Below are 27398 nucleotides of genomic sequence, written 5' to 3' on the forward strand. Positions count from 1 at the left end.
GCAACTACTACTCAGGCCACCGTTTACCAAAGTACTCCTGTTGGTCACGGAACCGCTTTGGATGGAATGAATTCGTATTCCATGCTGGGTTCCTCATTCGGTTGCAACGATAGCGGAATGAATAAAGAGTAAAGAAAGTATGGACTCTGGTGTCCTGTGTCAGAAGGCATTGCAGGCACGTGAAAGAATATACAAAGCTCGTTGATTTGGTAATAAAATACTCATTCCTGTGATCATGTTCAATATCTGGTTGTTGTAAATGAGAATCTTCACAGAACATGATTTTGGATATTGGCGTTTCTACAGATAACATCGAGGACAAGAGCTTCTTCGCAGGACACTCGGCTCCCCACAAGATGCCAGTGCAAAGCAACGAAGAGCCTTTGGGTTATCCACAGCACGTGCGCTAGTCTGTAAGCTAGCATGTGAAGGTATACTATGTTTGAGTGGAGCATGGCAACTATGGGGACACCTTTCGAGCAAAATTGAATGTCTTAAAGCAAGAAGGATGTTCAAAGGGTCGATATAAGCAACAACACGGCCGCTTGTGGCGATCAAAATCAATCTCACGTGGGGTCCTCTATGGTCTTAAACAGTTCAATCCCAAGATAATTTAGAAGATATTGACAGGTTGAAAGAATTCCGGCTAAGTAGGTAATATTTTTGGACTTACAATAACCCGCAATATAGAGATGCAGTAATTTGTATGGCGCCAAAAGCTTCATACGGTTCTAACCTACCTACAACGCTAGTAGAACCAAGGTACTTTGATTATCAGGAGAATTTTCATAGTAATTCTAGTATTTTATCATTCTAAAATAAGCCATTTAGGCATCTCATTCCCCGGCAAAAAGGGGGGGGTTGACCTGTGAGCGCTATGGGTCTTCGTAGTGTCGGGTCTACCACTCCCCCTAGATCTAAGAATGATGAATCGGCTGCCATATTGAGGATGGCAGATATAATTTCCTAAAAATAGAGTCATCTCAGGATAAAATTACACCGTTGAAAGTTGTAGATCGACGTGTGAGCTAAGAAACCCACACACGCAAAGAGGTTTTAATTACTTCCTCATTTATTGATTGATCTGTATATAGTGATCAAATGCATACTGATGATATCATATATGATAATTACATTATACATATGCGAAGTATAGATAATATCAATTACCATGTGGCTTATTACGATATACTGGAATATTTGGATAATTTGGACCCACTAATAGCTGTACACCAAGCGTTGGAAGCACCAGAAAGAGTTATCTTACCTCGTATTAATAGGTTGTTTGATATACAACCTCGTTCTCCATTCCCATAGTTCTCCGGCCCAGCACGGACCGTGTGTCGGTGGGAGCCTCGTCCCGTGGGGCAACTCGATCCGGCCGGGCCGCGACTAGGTTGCATCCATATCTAGGGTATGATGACATTCGCCGAGGTCTAAATTGGTCCTCATAAATGTTTGATTAAACCAAGCCCCCCCAGATATTTCCATTAAAGTTATCTCCATCCATACTGCCGTGGCACAATGACCGTGCAAGACCTTCCGACCGTCCGAATCGTGGAAGTAGGACCCCGAGATGGGCTACAGAATATTCGAGATTATATCCCTACACCAACAAAACTGGAATTAATCAGGAGGCTAAAAGAGACAGGTCTGGGTACTATTGAGTTAACATCTATTGTTTCGCCTAGAATTATTCCACAGTTGGCGGATTCTCGGGAGGTGCTCGGAGATGAGGAGGTTAGGAGGATGGGTGGGAAGGATTTGAGGTTTCCTGTTTTGGTGCCAACTGTTCGAGCGTTGGAAATTGCGGTTCAATATGGGGTTAAAGAGATTGCTGTTTTTATCAGTGCTACTGAGGGGTTCAGTAAGGCGAATATCAACTGCTCTGTTGAGCAGGGCATAGAGAGGGCGAGGAATGTTGCGTCTTTGGCATTAAAATCAAATATTGCTGTTCGAGGGTGAGTGCGTACACTTACAGTTTCTCAGAATTATCATCCTGACAGCGGCAGTTATGTCTCATGCCTCTTCCTCGACCCATACGACGGACCAACGCAACCAGCGTCCGTGCTCCGCTGCGTGAAAGAACTACTCGATGCAGGATGCTATGAAGTCAGCCTAGGCGACACGCTGGGAGTTGCCTCTCTATCAAATGTACGAAGCCTCATAAGCTTCCTTTTTGATAATGACATTCCCCGCGAGAAACTCGCAGGGCACTTCCACGACATATACGGCCAAGCAGCAGCAAACGTGTGGGAAGCATATAACTGCGGGCTGCGAGTTTTTGACTCAAGCATAGCGGGTCTTGGTGGCTGTCCTTTTGCACCTGGAGCTAAAGGAAATGTAGCCACAGAGGACCTGGTTTATATGTTCCACAATGCGGGTATCGACACTGGTGTCAATCTATCGAAGCTCGTTGATACTGGAGTTTGGATATCCGAACAGCTTACAAAGGCGACTGGCAGTTGTGCTAGAATTGGCCGGGTCGTGAGCGAGTTTAACTGAAGCATTTTGTGCCTTGACTCATACTGAACTTCAATAAACTCCGGTAGAGAGCTATCTTCATACGTCACCCGAAGCGCGTCTTATCGACCAGGAGGGGGAAGACATCGGCCAGATGTTTCACAACAGGCAATTTTTCAATGGTCTTACGCTAGTCTTTCACGGAGTCACAAGACGCCGAGCTTAAGGTGACGGCGTCCAAGGCGAGAATCATTGCCCCGAGGGCTCTACACCATGAAATCACTCGCCACCAAAGCTCTGGCATAACCGTATGCAAATATAAAGAGGTCTTCGGTGTTTCGGAGTCGGCCGGTTACCTCCAATTACCCGCCACCATCGCCTTGCTGAGTGGCCTAAAGGCTTCGGGCCAGACTGCGGTATTCTCACCCGGTTCTCCCCTCGAGTCTCACACTTTCTATTACACCCTCACCCTTCTCACCTTTCGCATCTAAACTGCCAATTTATTCTCAATCAATTGACTTTATGATCCTCTCCCGCATTTAAAACGATACATACGACCATAGGGTGTGGAAAACAAGGCTTCCCGTCCGCCCACCCGTACTTAAGCCTATTATTCTGCACAATCCATAGTTAATGCACCCTTAGCACCTAAGCGGCACTCTAGGGTGAGTACAGGTGATATGGGTGAGAAGTCTCAATACTGGGGTGAGAGAGGTGAGAACGGGGTGACAATTCTCACCCTTGGGCCAACTCACTCTCAACATATGCCCGTCCCAAGAAAAAGACATAAATACAAGCCCCGAGGACCTTCTCTTGCTTTTCCATGATTTTCTTTGAATTTATTTGCCATTCAAAATATGTTCTGCGAAAATAATCTCCAGAAAGCACCCCAGGAGCGTATTGTGATACCAGGAACTAAGTGTATGTTATCTGGAGGGAACCCTAGCTCGATGAATTGCTTCAGCACCACGCGGCGACCAAGATAGTCAGTGTGGGTGCGAAATTGCTGCCCAGTCATCTTCATCCAAGCCGGACATGGTGACTTGGGCATTTGAGAGTATTTGAAGAGCCAAAAAGAGTTAAACAAGTGAATAATCGGTTTAAATATTGGCGTAGAAATGGATTTGTCTGTAGCAAGACATTTTTACAATACGTGTCGAATTCACTAGTACCGTGTATTCTCTGCTTTTTAACGTAAGAAGGACACCTACTCAGACTACAGGAAAACCCTGGATATGGATTAAAAGAGCCATGTATTCAAGAAAACCAAATATATAGACAGGTACAATCAAACCATCTGACGCCCAAGTTCCCCAAGTAATCCAATCTATTAGACATAACAGATGACCGGCATCTGCTATTTGGCGGAAGCTAGAATGAACTTCAACTTCTTGGAGAGCTCTCCAATCTACAACCCGTAAGTTAGCATTTGGAAGATGACAAAGAGTCTTCAAAGAAGTACTGGAGAAGGGAGAATACTCACATTTGAAGGTTGCATCATGCTGAAATGATTCCCGGGGACAGAGAAGGAAGAAATTTTGTTGGTCGATAGAAGGGATTCCCATCCTCGGGGACCGGAATCAGTGCGTTGGTCTAGAATCCAGCTCGCAGTGGCATCGGCAGCTAGTGAAGGGTTTGCTTTCCGCCTTGGGTCATTCAATCCATCACACACACCTTCTTGAGCCCATATAATGGATGTCCGAGGTGATGAACCAACCGATACTGGGGATCGAGCTGGATCGTAGACACCTAGGTTCTTGACAGTCGCGTCAAAGTGGTCAAGAAGGCGGCGTTTTGAATCTGGAAGTGCGGAGCCATCAGTTTGAGTTTGGCCCAGCACGCCGAGAGAACTGAGAAACTCGATAAGCGAAGTAGACATGGGTGCTAGAACTGTGGGACATGGTGAGTCGATAAGAACCAGGTCGTGCACTCTCTCGCCGGCGTCTATAAGTTGCTTGGATGCTTCATACGCAAGAACACCACCAACAGACCAGCCACCAAGATGGTACGGACCCGAAGGAGTGTTCCTTCTGATTGTAGACAAATATATTTTAACAACGTCCTCAATACCGTTGGTGTAGAGATTCGGATCGTTGACGAAAGGGCAGATTAGACCATAAACGTCAAAGTCCGCGTGAAGCTGTTCTAGTCCCGCATAAGACGCTGGGGATCCTGACCCATCGGGAAACAAAAACAGGGTTTTGCTGCTTGCTGGGTTAGACCGTCTCTGGAGAAGAATAGACTTTGCTTCAGGGCCTTTCGAGTCAGTGGGCGGCAAAATGTCTTCGGGCCGCGGAACATCGTTGCCGCTAGCCAGAGCCAGTGAAACTTCGTTCATTGTCGTGTGATGCAGGAAAAAGTCCATAGGGAGTTCAACGCCCTCTTCTCGAAGCTTTCCTAGGACGGCCAGGCTCATCAAAGAATCGATTCCCAAAGAGGCAAGGTCTGCGGTTACTTCTAGCTCATCCTCGGAGAGACCGGTCTCTTCCAGGATGATGTGTCTCACGAGATGTAAGGCATCGTCGGCTGAGCTATCTGGTGTGATGACCTCAACAAAAGAAGACCCTGAACTTGGAGAAGAGCTGTAGTGAGCAGCAGCCTGATCATTCAAGGGCCTCTCGCCCACTAGATCGTTCGAGGTAGCATTTGTCACCTCATTCAAAGAATCCAAAAGTTGAGAGATGGTAGACAGTTCAAGAAACCTGCTGTGGGTAATATCAAGGTCCATCTCCTCGCGAAGTCGGCTAACCAGTGTCAAAGCCATGAGGGAGTCAACTCCGAGCTCACTCAGGTTATCGCTGGGAGATATTTCGGATGCCGCTAGACCAAGCTCTCCGGCGATCAAGTCGAGCAGGGAGTTAGCTGACTGTTCAGATTGTCGTTTGACCTTCTTGGTTGTGTTGCTATTGACCTGCGTGAGTGGAGCTTGAGCCTTTGTAATAACCGGCTGCGAATGTTTCTTGTTCGGTGCGACTTGTTTGGCGGTCTTTTTTGGCGGCATTAACTCCAACCTGCGGGAGAAGCATGTTAAGAATGCTTCGTGGGACGCGTTGGAATCGAAGATCTTCGATCACACCGACAATTTCTCCCTCGTGCAAAATCCAGACGTCGCCCCCAAACATCGTTTTATCAACCGGTAACATTCGAACGTAGGTTTGGTATTGACCCCCAGAAACGAGGTTCTTAGCAAAGCGCATACTCTCCCATCCATGAGATATGTAAACAGCATCCTGGTAGTTGATGTTCTCATTGCCATTCATGACAAATCCTGACAAGTGGGCCAAAGAATCAATCCAGTAAGGACTGCATTGGAACGAGGCGTCATCGCCCCGTTCATCTAGGCTGACTGTGGCGGAAGCTTCATAAAGATTGCTCGCCAGGAGAACCTGACTCATTCGTTGGTACTCAGGTGCATAGTCCACCAGGCTGCTGAAAAGTCGATACGCCAGACGACTGGTGACTTTGCTGATTTCTCCCAGATTCGCCTTGTTTTCCAGTTCCTTGATGTGTCCTTGTACCAAATGAAGGCTATGCGACCAACGTCGAAGCCACTTCTCTGGCGAGCCATATTCGACAACACAATTGGCATGCTTGATTACTGCCTTTTGCCCTAAGGCAGTAGAAGTATATTCAAGACGTACTTGCTGCGATATTTTGTCGACGTGTGCAATCACTCGCAAGATGCGATTCTCGAGCTGTCTGGGCGACTTAATAATCAATGGCTGTGTTACCTCCATACCAGTAACGTTTAGACCGGGCAATTTAATACCGGCTTGACTCTGCTGCTGGATGTGATAGGCGATAGTCTGAGCAACATCTGCGTAGATGGACTATGTATCCGTATTAGTTATTGACATTTTGTTTGGGAGTTTCTTCAAAGAGAGGATTAACTGACAGATGGACAAAGAGCGGAACCATTGACACGATGTCCACTAACAGCGGCGTGAATTTGGGGATCCCAGAGATCAGTTTCGAAAACCGTGATCGGATTAGATCCATTATAGTTCTCTTCCACGACCCGATGAACAGAACTTGTCAGCTTCTTCGGAGATGGTTCAACTTCGTGCTCGGAGGGTTGAATGGTGGGCAAAACATCCCCCTTGCGCAGCGTCCAGTCATTTCGGTATTCCTGCCAGTATCGCTTGTTGTCAAAGGCATAGGAGGGAAGAGAGAGAAGGCGATGTGTGTGGTCGAAATCGCGGTGATACTCGGACCAGTTTATTGAGAGTCCCTGGTCATGCAAGGAAGCTAGACCGCTCACGATTATTTTCCATGGCTTCTCCTTTCGCTTCAATGTTGGAACTTTGAGATGTGTGTCGCCCAATACACTTCGAATCATGCCCAGACAAATTGGATGCGGGCCGATCTCAATAAATACCGAGGCTTCATGGACCAGACCCTGATCTTGCGATGACTGCACAGCATTGGCAAATTGGACCGTGTGCCGGCAGTGTTGGCGAATATAATTCGCATCAATTCGTTCATCCGCAGCGAGAGGACGGCCAAGATAAGAGCTCAAGATAGTAATTTGCGGTGTACCGAAATTAATCGCCTTGGCAACCTCTTCTAGATTGTCAAGAATGGGATCGACTTGGGCTGTGTGGAACGCAAAAGGAACTTGCAGCTTAGTACAACGAATGTTTGCTCCAGATAAATGCACCTCCAACTTATCGATCACTTCTCTTCTGCCGGCAAAGACGCTTTCCCGGAGACTGTTAGAGCAAGCAATTTCAACTTCTTCAGAGAAAGTTGACAGCAGCCCCCCAACAACAGCTGATGATTCTGATACGGCCAGCATAGATTGGGTATACGGCTGACAGTGAGTCTCTAGCAGACGCGCCCGGTGGCCAACGAGGAAAATGGCATCGCTGATAGAAAGGACACCAGCCACTTGAAGAGCAGCGTACTCACCGAGGCTGTGACCGATGACTGCAGTGGGCTTCACCCCCCATGAACGCCAAAGACGAGCGAGCGCAATTTGAATGGACACTAATCCGACCTGGGTTTGAATAGCCGATAGCTGATTGATATCGGAGACCGTCCCATCAATCAGGGGAATGAAAGACGGGTATCCTTGCTGCCTTGCAATCCCGTCAAATAGCGAGATATCAGCGCGGAATTGAGTAGACGTTGCGTGCAGCTCCTGAGCCAGGGCAGCATAGGTTGCACCCTGGCCAGTGAACAAAAAGATCACTGAGAGTTTGTGGCTTGACAGAAGTGAGTTATGTGGAGCCAGTCCCTGTTTGTTCTGCAGAGCCACTCGGATTCGTTCAATGGTCGGCTCAGCGACTGTTACTCGAAAAGGGTAATGGGTTCGACGAGCAGTTGTTGTATAGCTCAAGTCTCCTGGCGAGATATCTGGGTCGCTGATGGTGTATGCAATCAGTCTTTCGAGGTTGTTCTTTAACGCAAACGCTGTATGCCCGGAGACTGTGACTGCATGCGAGGGACGAAGGTCCTCTTCCTCGCAGGCACCGGGCTTGGGGGGTTCTTGAATCAACAGTGCAGTATTGCCACCCTGTTTAATTTTGTGGTCAGCATATGTGACTTTTTCTGTATTTCAGTAGAGGAGCTTACAGCGGCGCTGAAATTATTGACGAGCACCGTTTGCTTCGGGCCTCTAGGTGCCGGCAAGGGGGTTTTGGCCGTCGCGATTCGGACACTGTCAGAAAATGTCAGAGATGGCCATGTACATATTGTCAACGAAAGTCTTACTTCCTTGCTTCGAGATCTGGAAACCCCTTGTTGATCTCATTTTTGATCCCAACATGTGGTGGAATAACCCCTTTCTTGAACATCAGGATGGACTTTATCAAGGATGCGACTCCAGATGACTGTAGTCGAATTAGCCTTCCTCAAATAAAAATGGGAGAATGGCGCAGTGCTTACAGCCTCTCCATGCCCTATGTTTGCCTGAATTACGGAGTTATTATCAGACTCAACCACCAATATGAGAATTGGATCGACTCACCTTGATAGCCCCCACATACAATGGATTATTTGCTGGTCGGGCAGGACGAGCAGGAGCAAATACATCCGTCACTGAGCGCATCTCTGTTCCATCACCGGCCTGCGTCCCAGTGCCATGCATCTCAACATAACCAACATCGAAAGGGTCCACACCTGACTGCTGAAGAATCTCACGATACAAGTTAGACTGTGTTCCAGCATGTGGGTGCGTAATGCTGATTGCCTGTGCCGAATGATTCGTAGCAGCACCGAGAATCACTGCAAGAACATTGTCATTGTCGAGCTCAGCGTCACAAAGCCTTTTAATAACAACTGTTCCGACGCCATCTGCGCGACAATAGCCGTCGGCATCATTGTCAAATGTCTTGCATGGCCCGGTTTTCGAGAGGAACTGGCCTCGACTCAAGCCCGAGAAGAGGTCGGGCGATGTGAGCACGCTCAATCCACCAGCTACTGCTGTGTCACAATCACCGCTCCAGAGAGACGTACATCCAAGCTGAATTGCGGCCAAGCTGGAGGAACAGGCAGTATCGACGTTGAAGCTTGGGCCCTCGAATTTAAAATAGTAATTGATTCGTCCCTAAAAGAGTGAGTCATCTTAAAAGGTAGAAGCAACGAATAAGTATTCGGACACTTACAGGTCCAAATGCGCGAATTCCACCAGTGATGAAATAAGTTCCAATATCCTGTGATGAGTTCACATCACGGTAGTCATCACTAGTCTGGCCATAGAAGGTTCCAATGCGATTCAAAGCCGTTGATCGTGTTCTGTTGGGAACATATCCGGACATTTCCAATGCCTCATAAGCTGTAACAAGAGCCAATCTTTGCATGGGATCCGTCTGCAGGGCTTCTTTCGGGGACATGTTGAAAAATCGAGGATCGAAGTCCCCAGGTCGGTCAATGAAGCAGCCGTATGGCGTCCAACTGGTGTTCTTTGCCTTACCGTTCGTGTCTACATGCTTCTCAGCATCGAAGCGGTCTTTAGGAATCTACCTTAACCCATCAGCGCCTCGTCAATGTGACCAACTGCGAGGTGTACTTACCACTCGATGCATGTCAAGACCGGCCTCCAAAATACTCCACAACTCTTCAACACTTTCTGCGCCAGGGAATCGACCCGACACACCAACAATAGCAAGGGGGGCATTGTTGTATGCGCCCGATGGCTGAAACTGGTCCTTCCGGGAATCAAGTGTGATCAAATCCCGAGTAACGACGGCAGCTTCCGTTCTCGACCTAAGTACCGATGCAAGGCCCTCGGCTGCTGTATTTGGTCCAACCACATGCAACCCCACGGAGGTGGTGCCATTTGCTTTGATTCGGGCGACGAATTCGTCAGCCACCAGGTCGAAGCGCAATGGTGCTTGTAATGTGTGATGTACGACACTCTTAAACAAACCAAGAGAGTTTGGAGCATCGACCGGCCTTCCTGTCAAGGGACAAAGGAGAGTCTTCCGCATTGGGAAGCTAGCCAAAAATTCCGGGTTGACACCCGCTCGGTTGAGGAAACTGGGAAAGTCCAACACTGCGTGTATATGTGAAGCATGGTATGCTCCGTAGATCGGGAGCTCTCTCACTCTCTTGTTGGGATCAGACTTTGTCAAACTTTCCGTGAACTGACGCAAGGCAGGTGGTGATCCACTGACTGTGACACCGTTGAGGCCAATGGCACTGATAAAACATCGATGGCGGAGAGATAAAAGACCACCGGCGTCATAGACCTTAAGAGCCGAAAGTACTTCATCCTCGCTCATTTTCGAGATAGCCGTTGACCAGCTTTCCAGTGTTGTACCCTGCTCATGCAGCATACTGCTGGCAGTTGCTACCTGCAACCCCATCTGAAAGGCGATGGAGACTGTAGGCACAGCCAGAGCTTTGAGATCGTCAAGTGATGCGCTGCAAGCATATGCTGCAGCAACCAGTGATCCGGTGCAGAGACCAACGACTGAGATTTCATTATGATTCTCGGGTTGACGAGCCCTTGCTTCATAATATCTAAATAGTTGCAAGAATTGAACAATGGCCAGAAGAGTACTGGAGATAGCAGGATGACACGCCCCATTGCTTTCCTGATATATAGTTGCGAGATTGTGGATAGTATCAAAGCGTGGTAGGTGTTCCCGATGAAACGGACGAAGTCGATCACTTAAGAGGCTCAGCGTGGTGCTCACATCTCGAACAAAATCGCTCTGAGCAACACTCTGGGGGGCGTCTAACAATAGTCTCTTCGCCAGCGAAGAAACATTGCCCACTTGATCCCCGAGGAGAACCAGGTGACATTCTTGTGTTTGATTTGGCCGACGCATGGTATGTGCAAAATGTACAAATTGTGATGAGGGTATTGATGCTGGTGGTTCAGCTCCTAATTGATCTTAGGCCATACGCTGGGCTTTATAATAGAGTATAAGCAACATTGGCCGTCGGCACAACTATCATCGTTATCTCTTAGCTTCGATTTTCATCTCGAGTCCAGAGCTCGTATTCTGCGCATTGGACTACGTTGTGCCACACGCCCTTTCGATTGCATTCGCTCCGTTCTTCACAATGAAGTCTAGAACACCTGTCAAGCCAACCTCCAAGGGCAAAGAATCGTATAGACAGCGCTTTCGTTGCAATAGATCATATCACCTCATCCACGTGTCGCACGATCTTACGCATCGCTTGTGTCATTGCCTCTCCCTGAAAGAGGGGCCGCAATTTCACTGCTTGATGATGGTATCGGAGGATAGCATGAGGTAAATAACAGGAGATGAAACGAGGCGTTTAAACCCTCCGAAAGTATAATTTTAATCGGAATCTACTCTTCGTCCGTGTCGAACCTTATCCGTACGTTCCCTTCAGTTCCCTTCGGGCCGATATTTGAGTTTCTTGCACAAAGGTTTTCCTATTCTATTTCGAGGTGTACCCCGCCTACAGAAATACTCAGTCAATTACATACTAAGGCACTGGTTGTGGGGGCCAGTGGTTTCCCCAAAAAGCATTTAGGATCTACGTATACACAATGGCATGACGACTTGGAACAAAAAATGTTTCAATTTGCTGTAACTTGGAATAATATCTCTCTAGAAGCGGAAATTCAATCTAAGGCAAAGAACGTCAAAAGGACCAGCAGCATCGGGTTAAATCTTAACGACGGCGGAAAAGAACACGCGCGGTTTGGTTAGGCTTTCGAGAACGATCAAACCAAGAACCCTCAGGCAGCGTAGTTGGATCTTCAAGTCGTATATCATATTCCTTCAAAGCATGAGCCAACAATAGTTTTATCTCCTGTGCTGCAAAGAAGCGTCCAGGACATGCATGCTTGCCATGTCCAAAGTTGATGTGTGTCGGAGATGTAGTCACAAACTGGTGTCGATTTTCGTGGCCGGGCTGTTCTCGAAGCTTCGAAAAGCGGAATGCATCAAAGGTAGATGCATCTTGATAGATATTGTTATCCAAATACATCGCATACATTGGTGCCAGAACGTAGGAGCCTTTAGGGACTGTGGTGCCGTCAGAGAATGTAAAGTCTTGTATCACCGCGCGAGTCAGTTGGGCTGGGAAATAAGATGTTAGCTGTGAACTTTGATCCAGAAATATGAAGCTCACAGCTGGCAAGAGGTGAAAGTCTCTGGCTTTCAGTCAAAAAGCTGTCAAGCTTCCGCATTTGACTCAATGCTCGCCCCGACCATCCGTGCTCCTGGACTGCGCTATCAATCTCGGTTCGCAGCTCTTCATGAATTTCAGTATGGAAGGCCAAATCCAACATGGCGTTGAGATAGGTGACACTGGTCGTATGCACTGCCGCCACATTCAAGTGCAATAGACGAAACATCAGCCGCTCCGGGTCTCTTTCGCCGGAATTCGGTGCCGCGTCCATGACCCATTGAAGGGAATCAACAGGAGGCTTCTCAATAAATCCATCACTTTCTTCCTGTAATCGAGCTTTGATGTACGGGATGAGATGTTTTCGAGCTACTCGCTGCCGTTCCTTGACGTTGGTCACAAACTGTGTGACTGTTGAACGGAGGAACTTAGGCCACGCGCGAAGCTTGTCAGCTCCTCCAAATACATCTATCGTATACTTGATGGACATATCGAGATACTCCTCATTCCGACACAACGGTGCCCCGACGAGTAGTCTATTGGCAGTTCGGGTTGCGATCCGATGAGCTGCTCTAGACATCACGACCGCCGTCCAATCTACATAAAGATGAGAAAAGGCCTTTGGTTGACAGGGTCTGGAATCTCACCAGTTGGGTTTCCTATCTCGTCACCAAATGACAATTTGATTTCGTCGCGAAGATCATCGATTTTGTTCTCCAGGTTGGGCGTGAGATGTGTCTTGACAATGTGGAAATGAAATTTCTCTGCCTCGACGATTGGGGACACTGTGTATCTAGTTTGAAGCACCTGGCACTTTGGTGAGCTGAGTTCCCTCATTCTGTAGGCTCTGCTCACATCGTTTGCCGACTCTTTAGCGCTCAAATGCGTTGGGGGTGCGGTACGAATCTCATCCACAAGTTTAGGCGGCACAACTACAATCCACCGAATGGGCGTCCGAAGTTGAAAGAACTGCCCATGGCGAGAGAACTGAATTGATGGCTAGTGAGTATCAATTTTCTGCGACGACGTTTTGAAGTTACCTTTTCATAGCCAGCTCTCAAAGTTCCAGCACTGTCGTGAAGATAGTGCAACGAGTCTTTCCAGCGACCTCGCCAGCCCGAATACCTACTATAGACAGGAATATTGGCTCTCCGAGGGATCAATCGGATGCCAATGGTAATAGCGACAGATACCAATAATAAAATTGGCCAGTTGCCCTGGAAGAAAGCCCTAACTGTTGCATCTCTCACGATAGTCATGTTGATCTCAATTGCAGAAGAATCGAATGCATATCAACCGGGGAGTCACTTGATGTATACTCAGTATACCCAGTATACTCTGTTTGTTTCTTTTGCCGCGATACTCGCCATGTTTGTCTCGAGCGCCACAATTCCCCATGGAGGAATGAATGGATGATCGCCTCGCTTTGGCCTCTCGCGATTCACAAGATAGAGTTGCCCCTACTCAGGAGCCCTGCAAACGCTATTTTGGGCTTTTGCTGATGCAGATTATGAAGAATCCTGATGATAACATTCATGCAATCATTTGTGACATCTTATTTCCCCTGTTGGATTGGGATGGTACTTGCGGGACCTTTCTCGATATATTTCTTCGGGTTGTAGTTCAATTCATTATCCCATCCCGCATTCTCAACTTCCCGACCGAACACAGCAACTCAGCATTGAAGACAAAAAAAGGAATGGCCGACTCTATTCAAGAAAAGCTGTCAATTAAACTTCCCGATATTGAGGCAAACAGCACCCAACCGTCTGATGCGGAAGGAGAGAAAGAAGCCAGCCCATCTCCACCACCAGGTCCTTTGGTCTCTCCTCCACCAAATGGCGGACGTAAAGCATGGCTACAAGTAGCAGGAAGCTTCTTGATTGTTTTGAATACCTGGTGAGTGACATCATGTTTAAGATTGTTTAAAGCCAATTGTGCTGATAATTTAGGGGACTTGCAAACTCATTCGGCATCTTCCAAGCTTACTATACAACAACACTCCTACCTGAGTCCACCCCCTGCGCCATCTCATGGATTGGTTCTATTCAAGGCTTCTTGCTTCTTTTCGTCGGAGTTCTATGCGGACGTGCATTCGATGCTGGGTACTTTTTCCCGGTCTTGTCACTGGGTATCTTTCTCGAAGTGTTTGGAATGATGATGACCTCCCTGAGCACAAAGTACTATCAGATTTTCCTCGCTCAAGGCCTTTGCGTTGGCCTTGGATCTGGATGTCTTTTCACACCCGCCATATCGCTGGTAGGCACTTACTTTTCGACTCGACGCAGTCTTGCAACTGGAATCGCTGCCAGTGGGAGCAGCGTTGGCGGTATTTTGTATCCTATCATTATTCGCCGGCTAATTATGCAAGTCGGGTTCCCTTGGGCCGTTCGCGCTATGGCATTTATCATGCTGGGTACTCTGGGCATCGGACTTGCCCTGCTCAGACCAAGATTGCCGCCTCGTCGGTCGGGCCCTTTGGTAGAATTTGCAGCGTTCAATGATCCCGCCTACGCTACCTTTGTTGTTGGGTTGGCTTTGGGATTCACCGCGTTTTTCATTCCGTTTTTCTATGCGGAGAGCTATGCGCTTGACGTCGGAGTCGACTCCGAGCTGTCATTCTACATCCTGAGCATTATGAATGCTGGAGGCATGATCGGACGAATGCTACCCAATGCTACCGCAGACAAGTAAGGTTATATTTCCCTTCAGCTGTTCAGCCAGAAACTAACAGTCATAGAATCGGTAATTTGAACGTCATCGTGCCCTGTGGCTATATATCTGGTATTATCGTGCTGGCCTGGGTGTCAGTAAAAAGCCAAGCCAATCTCATCCCCACTTCCTTCCTGTACTCCTTATTTTCGGGAGGCTTGATGGCGCTACCGCCAGCCATTCTCATTGATTTAACGCCTGATCTCAGTCAAATCGGTGTGCGAGTTGGCATGGCTCTCACTGTTGGGTCATTGGGTGTACTGATCGGCTCTCCCATTGCGGGTGCCATTCTATCCAGCGAGAGTGATCCAGAAGAGCGCTTGGACTTTACAGGAACTCTAATCTTCACAGGCATTGTACTACTTGCAACCGGGGTTTTTATGAATGCCACTCGCTTCTTCAAGCATGGATTCAAGTCAGGCAAAGTCTGAGCTTCGAGCCGCAGACTGTGAGGACGGACGTGGGTAGATGACATCTATGTGTGGGCAATTGAATTAGACGGATACTTGACAGCGGTATATGGGATCAAAATATGTTCAAGTGATATTGTCTTAAATCGATATTATATAGACAGCAGAATGTACTGGGTACCTTTCAGTATACGAACGAAGAAATTCCATGAAAATCGCACCGTTAGTTCTATAATTCTATCTCAAAAATACTATGAATGTATTTCTGTCATTACAACCCGAAAATCAGCTATCAATGAGCTCCGCATCATATTATAAAGGTCCAAACCGTCCGTCTCATCAAGATTGCAAGCCCTCTGATCGAGTCTCTCCAACAATCGGGGAACCTTTCCAACATCGAGGAGAAAGATTTGCTTTTTCAACGACCTTTCATCCGCTTCATCTAATTGATACGAGCCCAATGTAAGTCGAGTAGCCTGAGGTGGACTTTCGAGGTGTTTCTCTGCATGTGGATGAACCAAAAGGTTGAAATAATCGGACTGGCCACTTGACGTAGGTGAAATCGATAAAGCCGGATTGGCCACGTGTATAGAATATGGGGCTGACACGGGATCCATCTCTGGTGTATTGATGGACTTCGCACTGAGTCGCAGATGGAAGATTATTTGGTAAAGCTTGAGGGATTTTCGAAGAAGTATTAGAATGAGGAGTCGGGTAGTGCTGTCATGCGAAATAGAGCATTTAATCGAGTTGCAGACTGTAAGCAGCGCATCCTTGTTATGTCGGAGCGCAACATCCAGACCCAAAGATTGTAGATCAGTTCTCTGGGCCTTTTCCAAGGCTTGCAAAGTTGATCCAAAGCATGCGCAAGATTTCTTATCATTGCCAAAATTGTTAAATTGCCGATCGGTGGGCGTTGAGAACGGTAGTCTCGTTGCGAACTCAGGAAATGCGATAACTGACTCTCCATAAAGAGCCTCGCTGATTGAAAGAGGATCCATAGAGACCCATCCGTTCAATGGTGTATCGAGTGTTGCCGTTTCAGGAAGAACATCGTCGCCAGTGAGGCCCTTTAGTGACAGATTTAAGTCGCCAGGCTCATCGTCCCCTTCGCCCTGAACCGGAGTGGACGTGGTTGACGCTTCTGGGTTGAATAGAGGATTCCTCGCAATTGGAACTCGACCCGGTCGACCGGGGGGACTGTGAAAACAGGGAGAATTCAAGCTAATACATCTTTGGCATCCAGATGGTGTTGGAACGCATTTTACTTTGGCTTGGTAGCAGTTATCGCACGCAGCCCGCAATGAGGGTTTCGGGGCGCTCATATCGAGACAGATATATCTGGGAATTCCAGAATAAATTGTGTTGGATATGACCTTGGCTTTTTTTTAAAGTCTTGTTCTTGGTACCCTGCGACGCTATAAACAGCAAGATCTTTGACCACACACAGAATGTCGTGCTGGAACAGGTACGGGTTTCAAATGAAGCTAAATCGTATTTTTATCACGCATTGCATTGTTGATGCGATATATATCAATGTTTATTGGTCTGTTCCCTGGTTAATATGATTTAACTCAAGGCTAATATCATAGGCCAGGGACAAAGAGGTTAGTGGTATGTGTAGAAACTGTTGAGGTATGTGCGCCCTATCTTGAATAGATTTATCAAGATACGAATGACGCCATAATAGCCCCCAATGCCATTCTGCAGCTGAATACGAGAAATGGAAATTCAAATTTAACTATGATCGATGTTTGATTGCCCCTGGTTGAGGTTTCTTGGTTTTTACTAACAATCTAGATTGAAAATGGCCAGGTTGAACATTCCGCTCATTCGTAACTTAATATTATATCCCACACCCTGAAAATCAAGTGGGGTATCACCGTCTATCTTCTACGAAGCAATCTCAAACCTTTGTCCATCACTAACATACCCTCCCAGCTCTTCCGTGCAATTTCACTTTCTCCGCCTATTGCGCTCTCTTCCCGCGACTTTCGAAAGGCAGTAGCACGCTGAGAATGATAAGAAGCGCGTACAGAGCAGCACAGACGAAAAGAGGCGTGGTTGTTTCGACGTTCGCGTAGCTTCCCACAATAACTCCGACAATTCCTCCGACGCGGTTGAATATCACACAGATGGCATACCCAGTGGCGCGGTGCGCCGACGGCAAAATCTCTGGAGTGTACGCATACATAGTTCCATAATAAATGTTCCTGTGACCAGCTAGTTAGACATGGTGAGGGCAAACAGTAAAACAAATGAGCTTATCACTTACGTTGCAGCAGATATGGCAGCGGACACGCCGACGTTTTGGGCTGGGGTCTTAATTTGGGTATACCCAAACTGTAAAACCATTGTCAGGAGTGCGCCCAAAGCCATGGTGCCTCGACGGCCAAACAACTTGGTTTCAACCAAAACTCCAGCAATGACAGGACCAACCAGGCCAACGACTTGATTGATGGCATAGTTTCTCCAAGTAAGATAGTTGGAGCTGCTATTGACTTTCACTCCCTGGGATTTGAGATAATATGGAAGGAAAACATGATACAAAGGGCTGACAATCCCAATCACGAACCAGTTGAGCATGATCACAAAGAATGACCAAGTCAACCGCTTGGTTTGAAAGAGACCACTGAAGTGTGCCTTGATCCGGACCACGGACCAGACTGACTCCTCTGTGTTCTTCACATCCCCTTCGCTACGGAGTTCTTCCAGAGTAAGATCAAAATTTCGGTTATATTTTACCGACAAATCTCTCAAGAACTGTATTACCTCTTCATCACGATTTTGAGAAACGAGCCATCGAGGCGTTTGCACGATGCGAATTAAAAGGACTCGCAATAAGCTCAACACGAGCGTAACGCCACCAATGGTGAAATGCAAGTACCGCCATCCCATATTATCTTGGTAGGCACATGTCCCTGGCGCCGCAGAAGAGGAACAAGTGTAGTTGCTCATGAATGCCCATGCAAGCAGACCTGTAATGGTGTATCCCACTGCCCACCAAATGGACATGAAGGTCACCAGCCAGGATTTATTCGCGGGCAGAAATTCCAGGAGAGTAACCGAGTCCAGGATGTAATTCCCGCCAACCGCCGCGGAGTAGAGCGCAACCCTATTGATAACATTAACAGACCATTACGGTGCATGAAGCAGGGTAAAACCAACAATGTCGCGAACGAAATGTATCCCGGCATCCCACCCGCGATAATTGTAAATATTGCCGCCAGTAATAAGGAAGAATTGAAAGCAAGTCGGCGACCGATGATATCTGCCGATAAACCCCAAATAGCCGCGCCCACCAGAAGGCCGATTTGGGATGCCAGGGCAATCCCCTTCAGGCTTTTGTCTGGGCTGCCGTATTGCATGGTAACTGCAGGCATTGCTATGGACTGACATATTACCAAGAGCTGGAAGATATTGTTAGCGGTCTTTTTGTCTGACCATGAATGCAAGGCTCTTACTGAGTCAACCGTGTAGCCAAAGCCGTTGAGGAAGAAAAGTTTCCATTGGAATGGAGTCATGCCAATTTTATCGATGGCAGTGTTGATAAGTGCCAACTTTTTAGCCAAAACGGGATCAAAGACGGCACTATCGAACACATCTTTGGATTCGACGACATAGTTCGTAGCTTCCTTGCTGGCTGGCTCCGAGGAGACAGGTTTTTCAGTTCCTGGCATGTTGTGCCTGTGCTTTCGCGAGTAACAGGTGTTAAACAAAGAGTGAAGCTTTTCAGAACACGTTCAATGGTTCTAATATATGTCTTCCATGAAGCAATATATTAACCACCCAGACGCGCGTGGAGCAACGCACAAGCACACTATAGCGCCATCGAAAAAGTCTAGCTTAACCTTAGATTACTTCCGCGTCTTCGCACCATTAAGCTATCCTAGTTGAAAAAGTGACATGTGAAGAGAAAGGCGCCATCAACGCGCAACATGAGTACTAGATTTGTTAGTTTAAGCCTTTTCGATCCCCAGACGCTATAAGATAGTGCCTGCAGGTCGTTCCCATCCTATCCGCCGTCGGAGCTTTGAATCGGAGGGTTGCAATGGCGCCAACGGGGGATTCGCATTGGCCCGCTCTTAGCGTGGGCACTGTCCCTCTCCGATGGCACACCTCCATTATGTTGAGTTGTATTCAAGAACAACAATATAGGAGAATTTCCATATAATTTGCCGTACTATATTGAAAATTCGAGATTCCGCCACTCGATAATCTAAACCCCAAACCGGCTTCACCTTCCTTTTCCCGAATCGTCACCATGCCCCGAGCACTCGCCAAAGTAGGCGACCGCATCATCGCAGAGACAGCGAGTTGGAGGACTGTGGAGAACAACATATATGTAAGTTTTCCGATATCCAATTCGCAATATTGGCTAACTTCAAATATAGTTTCCCCGCTCAGCAATTATCGATGATTCTATTTTGCAAGACTCCGATCATTCGACCTTTTGCTCTTGGAAAGGCTACGCCTCTTACTGGCATGTGAGGGTGGACGGGCAGACCCTTGAAAATGCAGCATGGTATTACCGGGAACCATACGATGCAGCGGCGGATATCAAGGATCATGTTGCTTTTTGTAAGTCACTTTTCGTCCTTTAGTTGGTCTTTGGTCGCGATTTCTTGCTATATCTCACACTCTATTTTGGATAAACAGATGGTAACAGTGTCAAGATATCACAAGAGCCTTGATAAGGAGGAATAGCATATAGTAAGGTTGGTTGGTGTGTGAACATCAATGGTGAGCATGCTGCATTGGAAGTTTTTCATTCCGCAGACTGGCCCCGGCGGCATTATGAGGGCTAGGACAATCATGTATAGAAATCTTTGATGTACGTCCCTACCCTATCTCTAGTATCGCTGGTTTCCTCGCTATTGGTAGCTTTGAACTTAGTGTAGCTTTTGGCAGCCGGTACCAACAATTAGCAGTTTTTAGGCATCTTATTTGGTCTCTTTGGAGAACCGGCATTTTTGTACTCCGTTTGACATGGAAATAAATATATAGATTAAAATACTAAGATGTGTTTAAACCGCTATGCCACATCTATTACCGAGATCTAACAGGGTGAGAGCTCTTGAGCGGGTGCAAAGATGGGAAATGGTGGTCATATTGTGTGTGAGAACAGTATCACTACACGTAGAAAAAGATGCGTGATTCATCCCCCTTCCCTTTCTCGTGATCAGCTGTCTATTGATAAAACTTAGATAGAAATTCACCATAGATATCCTTGGGCCACAGCTCACCAGACATATTGTGAAATCAACGACAACATCTTCCTCCCTCTCAATAAGATCCTTTTGTTTGGCAGTGGGTTGACCTTCATCGTATTTCTTTTTTAGCTCGGTCAAAATTTATCCAAACCACCCTCTCTGGGTATCTTTAACAACCATCATATTGCCTGGATTTCACGTCTCGATGTCGTACTAGGACTTTGGTTGTTTCTCAGGTATCCTCCACGTGATTATTTGCCCGTTGCTGTGTGTAATTATTCAAACTAATCATCTCCAGGTAGGCTATGTGCTCCAAAATATGGCATTAAGGAGGTATTCGTCTTCTAGCAACATTTTCAAGTGAGATTGACACAGTGATGGATGAAACTTTCTCATAGAGCCCAGGAAGTTCGGCACAATTCCTCAATCACAAAACCCTCGATGGTTGAGTCGGGTGTAAGCAGTGCATTCAAATACATGAAGATCCAATTCACGACATTCAGGTTTATACCAGCGTCTGGGTCCTCTTCCATGGTGCTTCTTTTATTAGTACAGTTAAACAAGGCCGCTTGTATCCACCCGACTTACCACTTTCATAACACATGCCTAATGGCGAACACTGGCTACACTATCTAAGGCGGCACTCAGCTATAACCATCTCAGTGATCCCAAATCAATTAACTTCATGGTTTTCTCTAAAACGTAGCCTGACACATACGACCATAGGGTGTGGAGAACAGGGTTTCCCGTCCGCTCAGCCGTACTTAAGCCCATTATTCTGCACAGTCAATACTCAATTTGGCCCTAGCACCTAAGCGGCGCTCCAGGGTGAGTACGGGTGATATGGGTGAGAAGTCTTGAGACTAGGGTGAGAGAGGTGAGAACGGGGTGACAATTCTCACCCCTAGGGTGATAAGGGCCAACTCATTCTAAGCCTATGCCGGCCCCAAGAAAAATATATAATACAACCTCTAAGGCTATTTTCTCACTCTGCCATGATTTTATTTGAATTTTTTTACCACTCACAATATGTTCTCCGAACAGAATATCCCGAAATCACTCTAGGAGCGTCTCGCACGTGCCATATCACGTAGCTTCATACGTGAATATTAAGACGAACAGGAAAAAGAGGGTAATACTATCTGCTACCCTAAGCTAGCGCCTGCTACGCTAGAGAAATACGATTATACAGTTAGCAACTGGGCCCTATAAGTTTAACCTATACTTCACCGATCTAAGTTCCTAATTATCAGCAGATGGAGAATTTCTCGAAACGAGTCTATAGACCTAGATTTTCCTAACCTACCTGTTCCGACTCCTGAACGTCTGAAACTTTTCGCAGAGTTTTATATTAAATCTTATAAAAAGCTTCCGTCTTAAAGATCGGCTTATGGTCACTTCACTAGCTTTACGTTAAAGTGGGAGCGTAAAAATTCTCGATCCCTTTCTAAGGAAGTTAAGGACGACGTTCTTAACGTAAGGGATAGCAACTATCCTTTATAGAGCTTACTGCTAATAAGAAAAACAAAAGTTTATTAGAACCGAACTAACAGTAAGATATAAACTCCCTACAAAGCCTAGAGAGCGCTTCCTAGTCAACAGAAAGGATATAGATTACCTGCTTCGACACCTTTTCGTGGATGACTATCACGATTATATATATAAAAGAGTACGTATACATAGACTGCGACATCGCCCGTCCATGGGCACTAGAAAGTGTCCACGGCCCGTGGGCCTTTTGAAATTCGACGCCCATCGCCCATCCTTATGCAAAAATAATGCAAAAATTACCCTATTCGGCGATTTTATGTACATAACTAGTTCTTGGCAGTACCCACCGTGCCAAGAGTGCCCGCATGTGTCTTGGCGACGCTAAAAATGTCTCCACAAAAACGGGCGTTGTCGCAGTCTACGTACACAGACTGGAAGTTCTCTTTCTTTATTTACTGGCTCGGGTATAAGAGCAGGGGCTATCATCGAATTAAGTACTTATCGTAAGTCAAACGAATGCTTATATTATAGGGTTTGTATCTTAATAATTATTATCTTTAATTATATTAAAACTGACTTATGTGTGACGATTGAGACTGAACTGCACTATCCTTTCTGCCAGATGTCTCCGACTTGTAGATGTTTGCATGGTTTGTATGAGGAGACAGGACCAGGACCCACAAAGGTCCTGCCAGGCAGGTTTCCTTTCTTCTTCTTTCCTTTTACTCCTTGTACTTAGTATTCTCGTTGAAATGCACTCTTTTGTTTAAGAACTGGCTGGTAACACTTTGTAGGCATGGTTTTTGGTCGGGGCGTGCTCGGTATGGGAAAATGCACGTGATCCTTTTCTTGCAGGGCGATTGGTTATGAAAGATCCATTCGATAGTCGCCGCCCTCACATTACTGCTTCTATGAATAATTCTCGGTTCAACCGCATCAACTTATAAATGTCAGATTACTCCCCTTACATCTAATCTAATTTGAACAGGTTTTTTAGTCTTTTAATTTTTTTATTTCTTTAGTCCCGCTGTGTTGTGGGGTCTTGACCTAGGCTAAGCATGCAGAATCGTGACTGCCCTCATTATTCGAGAATTAGATGCTGATCTTTCCCCTAATCTGGAATAGTGACTCTTCGTGCCTAAGGAATATCATTGGATATTACGTAGGTTGGATGGAGCGGATTATGATATTTCCCTAACGGGAGATAACACGTGACCTAATGAGGCAGACCAAGGCGGGGTTGATTTGCTATTGGTGCCCCTTCCGGTTGAAGTGGGTCCACGAAACTTGGCCTTGAGGTTGTTTCGGTGCGGCGCGCCCCGTCGCCAATTCAGCAGAACAGACTTCCCCAGGAATGGGGCTTCATGGAAGGTTACACTGATCGGATATCTCTGCCAACAACTGTCAATTGCATCACACAATAAATTGGACAAGATGAGTGCATTCCAAGGCTGATCTTGGCATTTCTTTGCTTCGATGGGGTGGAGAAGACGGCTCCTGCCAATAGCATCTCTTCTCTAACCGCCCGCTGCTGCACGTCGTGTTCATCATGAGGCTGAGCCTCTCCGGTTGGCAAAAATTTCCCTGGGTCTTAGAGGGTTTATTCCCTTCTCTCAAGCCTCCTCCGCTCTCCTTTGCTCATAGTGGCATATGTTACCCCCATGAGTTAGGCCTCTATTGCACACTAGACGTCAGAGCTTTAGAAAGGTCACGCTGGTAACTCATTCTCCGGGTTTTTCTCGCGTTGAAGCCATGTCAGATCCTGGGAACTACACTGTGGCCTGGATCTGCGCCTTACCCGTGGAATACGTTTCCGCACAAGAATTCCTCGATGAGGAGCACGACAAACCCCGCTTTGTGTCGCCAAGTGATACCAACGACTATACATTGGGCAAGATGGGAGAACACAACGTTGTCATCGCCGTCTTACCCGATGGTGAATATGGAACAGCTTCTGCCGCTAGTGTAGCGACAAACATGCTCAACAGTTTTCACAACATCAGGATCGGCCTCATGGTTGGGATTGGCGGGGGTGTACCAAGCGAGAGCCATGATATTCGGCTGGGCGATGTTGTGGTCAGTGCACCTCGCGATGGCGAGAGTGGTGTGTTTCAATACGATTTTGGCAAGTCGATCCAGGACCAAAGCTTTCAGCACACACGGTTCTTAAACCAGACACCAGCTATTTTGCGCGCTGCAATAGCGGGTATCCGAACTCAATATGAGAGAAAAGGGCATCAGCTTGAGGAGGCCATCTACGGTATTTTTGGGAAGAACATGAGACTTCGTCGGAAGTACAAACGGCCAGAACCAATCACGGATAGGCTGTTTCTCCCCGAAGTTATCCATCACCAAGCTGACTGTGCTATGTGTGTGGTTGATCCTTCCACGTTGGTACCACGAAGCGAGCGGGCTAACGACGAAGATAACCCTGCCATTCACTATGGCCTGATTGCTTCTGGCAATCAGCTGATGAAGGATGCTTTGATTCGAGATCGGCTTGCCGCGGAGAAAGACGTCCTTTGTTTCGAAATGGAAGCCGCGGGGCTGATGAATACTTTTCCATGTCTGGTCATTAGGGGTATCTGCGATTACTCGGACTCACATAAGAACAAAGAGTGGCAAGGGCATGCAGCTATGGTGGCAGCTGCATATACGAAGGATCTCCTACAGAGAATTCCTCTTAACAGAATTGAAGCCGAGCAGAGGATAAGTGCTGTTGTGTCTGGTTAGTCTAGCGCAGTCTTTTAATGATTTTGTCAGCAAATATTGACTTGGGCACTACTCAGAGGAGCTGAAAGGCATCCAACATCGCTTAGATCAAGCATACAGTCAACACGAGCGGCACTTTAGTGAACAGAAAGCAAGAGTCTTAACAGATCAACAGCGTCGTTGTTACCAAGTGTTCAAGGTCGTCAACTACGCGGAGCAAAAGAACATAAACCCTAAACGAGCTGAAGGAACCTGTCGATAGGCTTTCCGGAGCTCTGAATACATCCGTTGGTGGGAGAGCAAGTGCAACGACCTTCTCTGGGTATCGGCTGACCCAGGCTGTGGCAAGTCTGTCTTAGCCAGGTCAATAATCGATGATTACTTAGAGACCTCTCATCCAACTGTGAGAATATGTTACTTTTTCTTCAAAGACAACGATGACCAGAATAATCTTGCTACAGCACTATGTTCGGTACTTCATCAGCTATTTAGCCAGCATTCTGATCTATTGACATATGCCATTCCGTCTTGGGAAAAGAATGGGGGGACGCTCCGACAAGAAGTTGACGAGCTTTGGCGGATTTTGATAGCGGCAACATCAGCCGACATATCGTGTAAGACCATTTGCATATTCGATGCACTTGATAAATGCCGTGAAACGGATCAGCGCCGATTAATTGAAAAGCTCCAAGCGTTTCATCGCCAGCCATCTTCATCAACAGAGCAAACCTGTTTGAAATTCCTGGTCACCAGTCGTCCCTACGATCATATACAGGATAGCTTTCGAGCAATCACCAATTCTTTCCCACATATACATATCAAGGGGGAAGAGCAGAATGATAAAATCCATGAGGAGATTGATCTGGTGGTGAGGACTCGGCTGAGAGAACTAGCTGAAACAGTGCCACTGTCACCAGAGCTTCATCATCGACTTGAACAACAGCTGCTTCAAATGGAACATCGTACATATCTTTGGCTACACTTAGCCATTGATGATATCCGTACTACCTTCAAAGACAGTCTCCGGCCTACAGAGGATTGGATCACACTGATTCCGCCTTCTGTGAATGCCGCATATGAGAAGATACTCTGTCGAGTCCCAGCCTGTCTAATGGATAGAGTCAAGAAGATCCTAGAGATCATCGTGGCGGCACGACGTCCTCTGACAATACAAGAAATGGCTATGGCGTTGGGAATTGCCACTAGCTCAGGATCACCAACAATTAAACAGGCTGGGCTAGATCCAATTGGGTTAGACGGCAAGCTTCGGCGATGGTGTGGCCTCTTTGTCTTTACGAACAATTCGAAAATCTATCTTATCCATCAAACAGCGAGAGAATTCCTCATTGAGAAGGAAAATTCCAGCAATCCGAATTCTGCATACTGGAATAGCCTGACTGACGCGGAAGATCAGATGGCTAAGATCTGTTTGAGATACTTGTTGATGGAGGATTTAGAATACGATAAAGACGAATCGGGCTCCCTTACTACATGTTTCTTGGAATATTCAGCAGCACATTGGCCAGATCACGTACGAAAGATGGGTTTGACTCTAACCCAAAAAGAAACCTGCCGAGTGCATCGATTATACGACATAAGTGGGAAATCGTTCTCAACGTGGTATCCCATTTTTTGGAAAGCAATCCGACCATACGAGAGAATTCCTGTAATGAGTGCACTGCATCTGGCAGCCTTCAATGGCCATGAACATGAGGTACAGTATATACTTGGTGTGGATAAAAGTGATATCAATACACCTGACGACACAACAACATACCCGGTCATGTGGGCGTCATTAAATGGACATGATAGGATCGTGCAACTACTACTAGAGCGAGGAGCCGACGCCAACGCCCAGGGTGGAGAGTACGGAAATGCTCTTCAGGCTGCTTGTGCCAGAGGACACAACAAGATCGCACAGATGCTGCTAGAGCGAGGAGCCGGTGTCAACGCCCAGGGTGGATACTACGGAAATGCCCTTCAGGCTGCTTGTGCCAGAGGAGACGATAAGATCGCACAGATGCTGCTAGAGCGAGGAGCCGGTGTCAACGCCCAGGGTGGAGAGTACGGAAATGCTCTTCAAGCAGCTCGTCGGGGAGGATACCACCATATAGTGAAACTTCTCCAGAAACATCAATGTGCTGATCAGTCGACCTCCCAACCTCCCCCTTCCAAAAGGCTGAAGGTTTCATCATGATCCCACATCACCATTTTCAACTCAAACTTCTTAATACCTCCATATCGTCATTATTATTCTCTACCTAGGTAGTTGTGCTATAGTCCTTGCTCTCAGTACTGGAATACTTCGTCCATGATCCATAATCCTTGATCCAGCAATTCAAACAACAATGGGATAAGAAGCACACCAAATAAACCTGCTTGGTTTTTTTTTCAGTCGACCTAACCTTTGTTTAACTCAGTAACTACTTGGGCCGGCTGTCTGTTGCCCTATCCTACTTAAGTTTTGGACCCATGTGACAGGCATCAGATCAGGCGATATTATAGGATCCTCAGATAAATATGAAGCTTTCTGAATTGCTATACATATGCAGTAGAATGTATAAGCTAACCTTTTTTAAAGGGACAATTTTCGAACACTATCAAGCTAAGATATGTGGATTACTTGACCTGGAACCAATCAACGTACCCCTTGTGACAACAAATATAAGCTCTGATTGCAAGAGTATATGTTTGATTTATTTGTTTTGTTTTATTGGTAAATGAGCTGTTTGCACTGGGATACTGGGATGTATATGTAAGCATGGGCAAATCAGAAGGGCTGTAGCGAGTCTATAGGGCGACAAAGCCATAACAACGAATTGAACTAAAGACCTATCTC

At 46.7% G+C, this 27398-nt stretch overlaps 10 protein-coding genes across 10 annotated transcripts; 5 read left to right on the forward strand and 5 right to left on the reverse strand.

The window, feature by feature from the left end:
- Nucleotides 1–1524: 1524 nt before the first annotated feature.
- N7487_011473 (hydroxymethylglutaryl-CoA lyase) lies at nt 1525–2954 on the forward strand (the record flags this gene model as incomplete). The annotated part of the gene is made up of 3 exons (XM_056879203.1): nt 1525–1961; nt 2013–2487; nt 2658–2954. The coding sequence occupies 3 exons, from the start codon at nt 1525–1527 to the stop codon at nt 2952–2954; spliced, it is 1209 nt and encodes a 402-aa protein (XP_056724522.1).
- A 19-nt stretch (nt 2955–2973) lies between these two features.
- N7487_011474 (uncharacterized protein) lies at nt 2974–3288 on the reverse strand (the record flags this gene model as incomplete). The annotated part of the gene is made up of 2 exons (XM_056879204.1): nt 2974–3070; nt 3203–3288. The coding sequence occupies 2 exons, from the start codon at nt 3286–3288 to the stop codon at nt 2974–2976; spliced, it is 183 nt and encodes a 60-aa protein (XP_056724523.1).
- A 532-nt stretch (nt 3289–3820) lies between these two features.
- N7487_011475 (type I polyketide synthase) lies at nt 3821–10742 on the reverse strand (the record flags this gene model as incomplete). Its single annotated transcript, XM_056879205.1, has 10 exons — nt 3821–3871; nt 3947–5449; nt 5475–6293; nt 6359–7981; nt 8041–8125; nt 8179–8297; nt 8353–8376; nt 8435–9013; nt 9072–9425; nt 9480–10742. The coding sequence occupies 10 exons, from the start codon at nt 10740–10742 to the stop codon at nt 3821–3823; spliced, it is 6420 nt and encodes a 2139-aa protein (XP_056724524.1).
- An 820-nt stretch (nt 10743–11562) lies between these two features.
- Nucleotides 11563–13280, reverse strand: N7487_011476 (cytochrome P450; the record flags this gene model as incomplete). The annotated part of the gene is made up of 4 exons (XM_056879206.1): nt 11563–11972; nt 12025–12618; nt 12669–13008; nt 13062–13280. The coding sequence occupies 4 exons, from the start codon at nt 13278–13280 to the stop codon at nt 11563–11565; spliced, it is 1563 nt and encodes a 520-aa protein (XP_056724525.1).
- A 440-nt stretch (nt 13281–13720) lies between these two features.
- On the forward strand, nt 13721–15164 carry N7487_011477 (uncharacterized protein; the record flags this gene model as incomplete). Its single annotated transcript, XM_056879207.1, has 3 exons — nt 13721–13920; nt 13974–14711; nt 14762–15164. The coding sequence occupies 3 exons, from the start codon at nt 13721–13723 to the stop codon at nt 15162–15164; spliced, it is 1341 nt and encodes a 446-aa protein (XP_056724526.1).
- Nucleotides 15165–15394: 230 nt separating this feature from the next.
- On the reverse strand, nt 15395–16406 carry N7487_011478 (uncharacterized protein; the record flags this gene model as incomplete). Its single annotated transcript, XM_056879208.1, has 2 exons — nt 15395–16343; nt 16375–16406. The coding sequence occupies 2 exons, from the start codon at nt 16404–16406 to the stop codon at nt 15395–15397; spliced, it is 981 nt and encodes a 326-aa protein (XP_056724527.1).
- A 706-nt stretch (nt 16407–17112) lies between these two features.
- Nucleotides 17113–18823, reverse strand: N7487_011479 (uncharacterized protein; the record flags this gene model as incomplete). Its single annotated transcript, XM_056879209.1, has 4 exons — nt 17113–17356; nt 17419–18258; nt 18312–18553; nt 18608–18823. The coding sequence occupies 4 exons, from the start codon at nt 18821–18823 to the stop codon at nt 17113–17115; spliced, it is 1542 nt and encodes a 513-aa protein (XP_056724528.1).
- Nucleotides 18824–19407: 584 nt separating this feature from the next.
- Nucleotides 19408–19837, forward strand: N7487_011480 (DUF427 domain-containing protein; the record flags this gene model as incomplete). Its single annotated transcript, XM_056879210.1, has 3 exons — nt 19408–19488; nt 19538–19724; nt 19803–19837. 3 exons carry the CDS (start codon nt 19408–19410, stop codon nt 19835–19837), a joined length of 303 nt encoding a protein of 100 aa, XP_056724529.1.
- A 3762-nt stretch (nt 19838–23599) lies between these two features.
- N7487_011481 (uncharacterized protein) lies at nt 23600–24821 on the forward strand (the record flags this gene model as incomplete). The annotated part of the gene is made up of 2 exons (XM_056879211.1): nt 23600–24575; nt 24637–24821. The coding sequence occupies 2 exons, from the start codon at nt 23600–23602 to the stop codon at nt 24819–24821; spliced, it is 1161 nt and encodes a 386-aa protein (XP_056724530.1).
- Nucleotides 24822–25511: 690 nt separating this feature from the next.
- On the forward strand, nt 25512–26756 carry N7487_011482 (uncharacterized protein; the record flags this gene model as incomplete). The annotated part of the gene is made up of 1 exon (XM_056879212.1): nt 25512–26756. The coding sequence occupies one exon, from the start codon at nt 25512–25514 to the stop codon at nt 26754–26756; it is 1245 nt and encodes a 414-aa protein (XP_056724531.1).
- Between the last annotated feature and the right edge of the window lie 642 nt (nt 26757–27398).

Source organism: Penicillium crustosum (genome assembly GCF_028827405.1).
Source record: "Penicillium crustosum strain IBT 35664 chromosome Unknown utg000005l_segment0_segment0, whole genome shotgun sequence".
In the NCBI taxonomy this organism is placed as follows: domain Eukaryota; kingdom Fungi; phylum Ascomycota; class Eurotiomycetes; order Eurotiales; family Aspergillaceae; genus Penicillium; species Penicillium crustosum.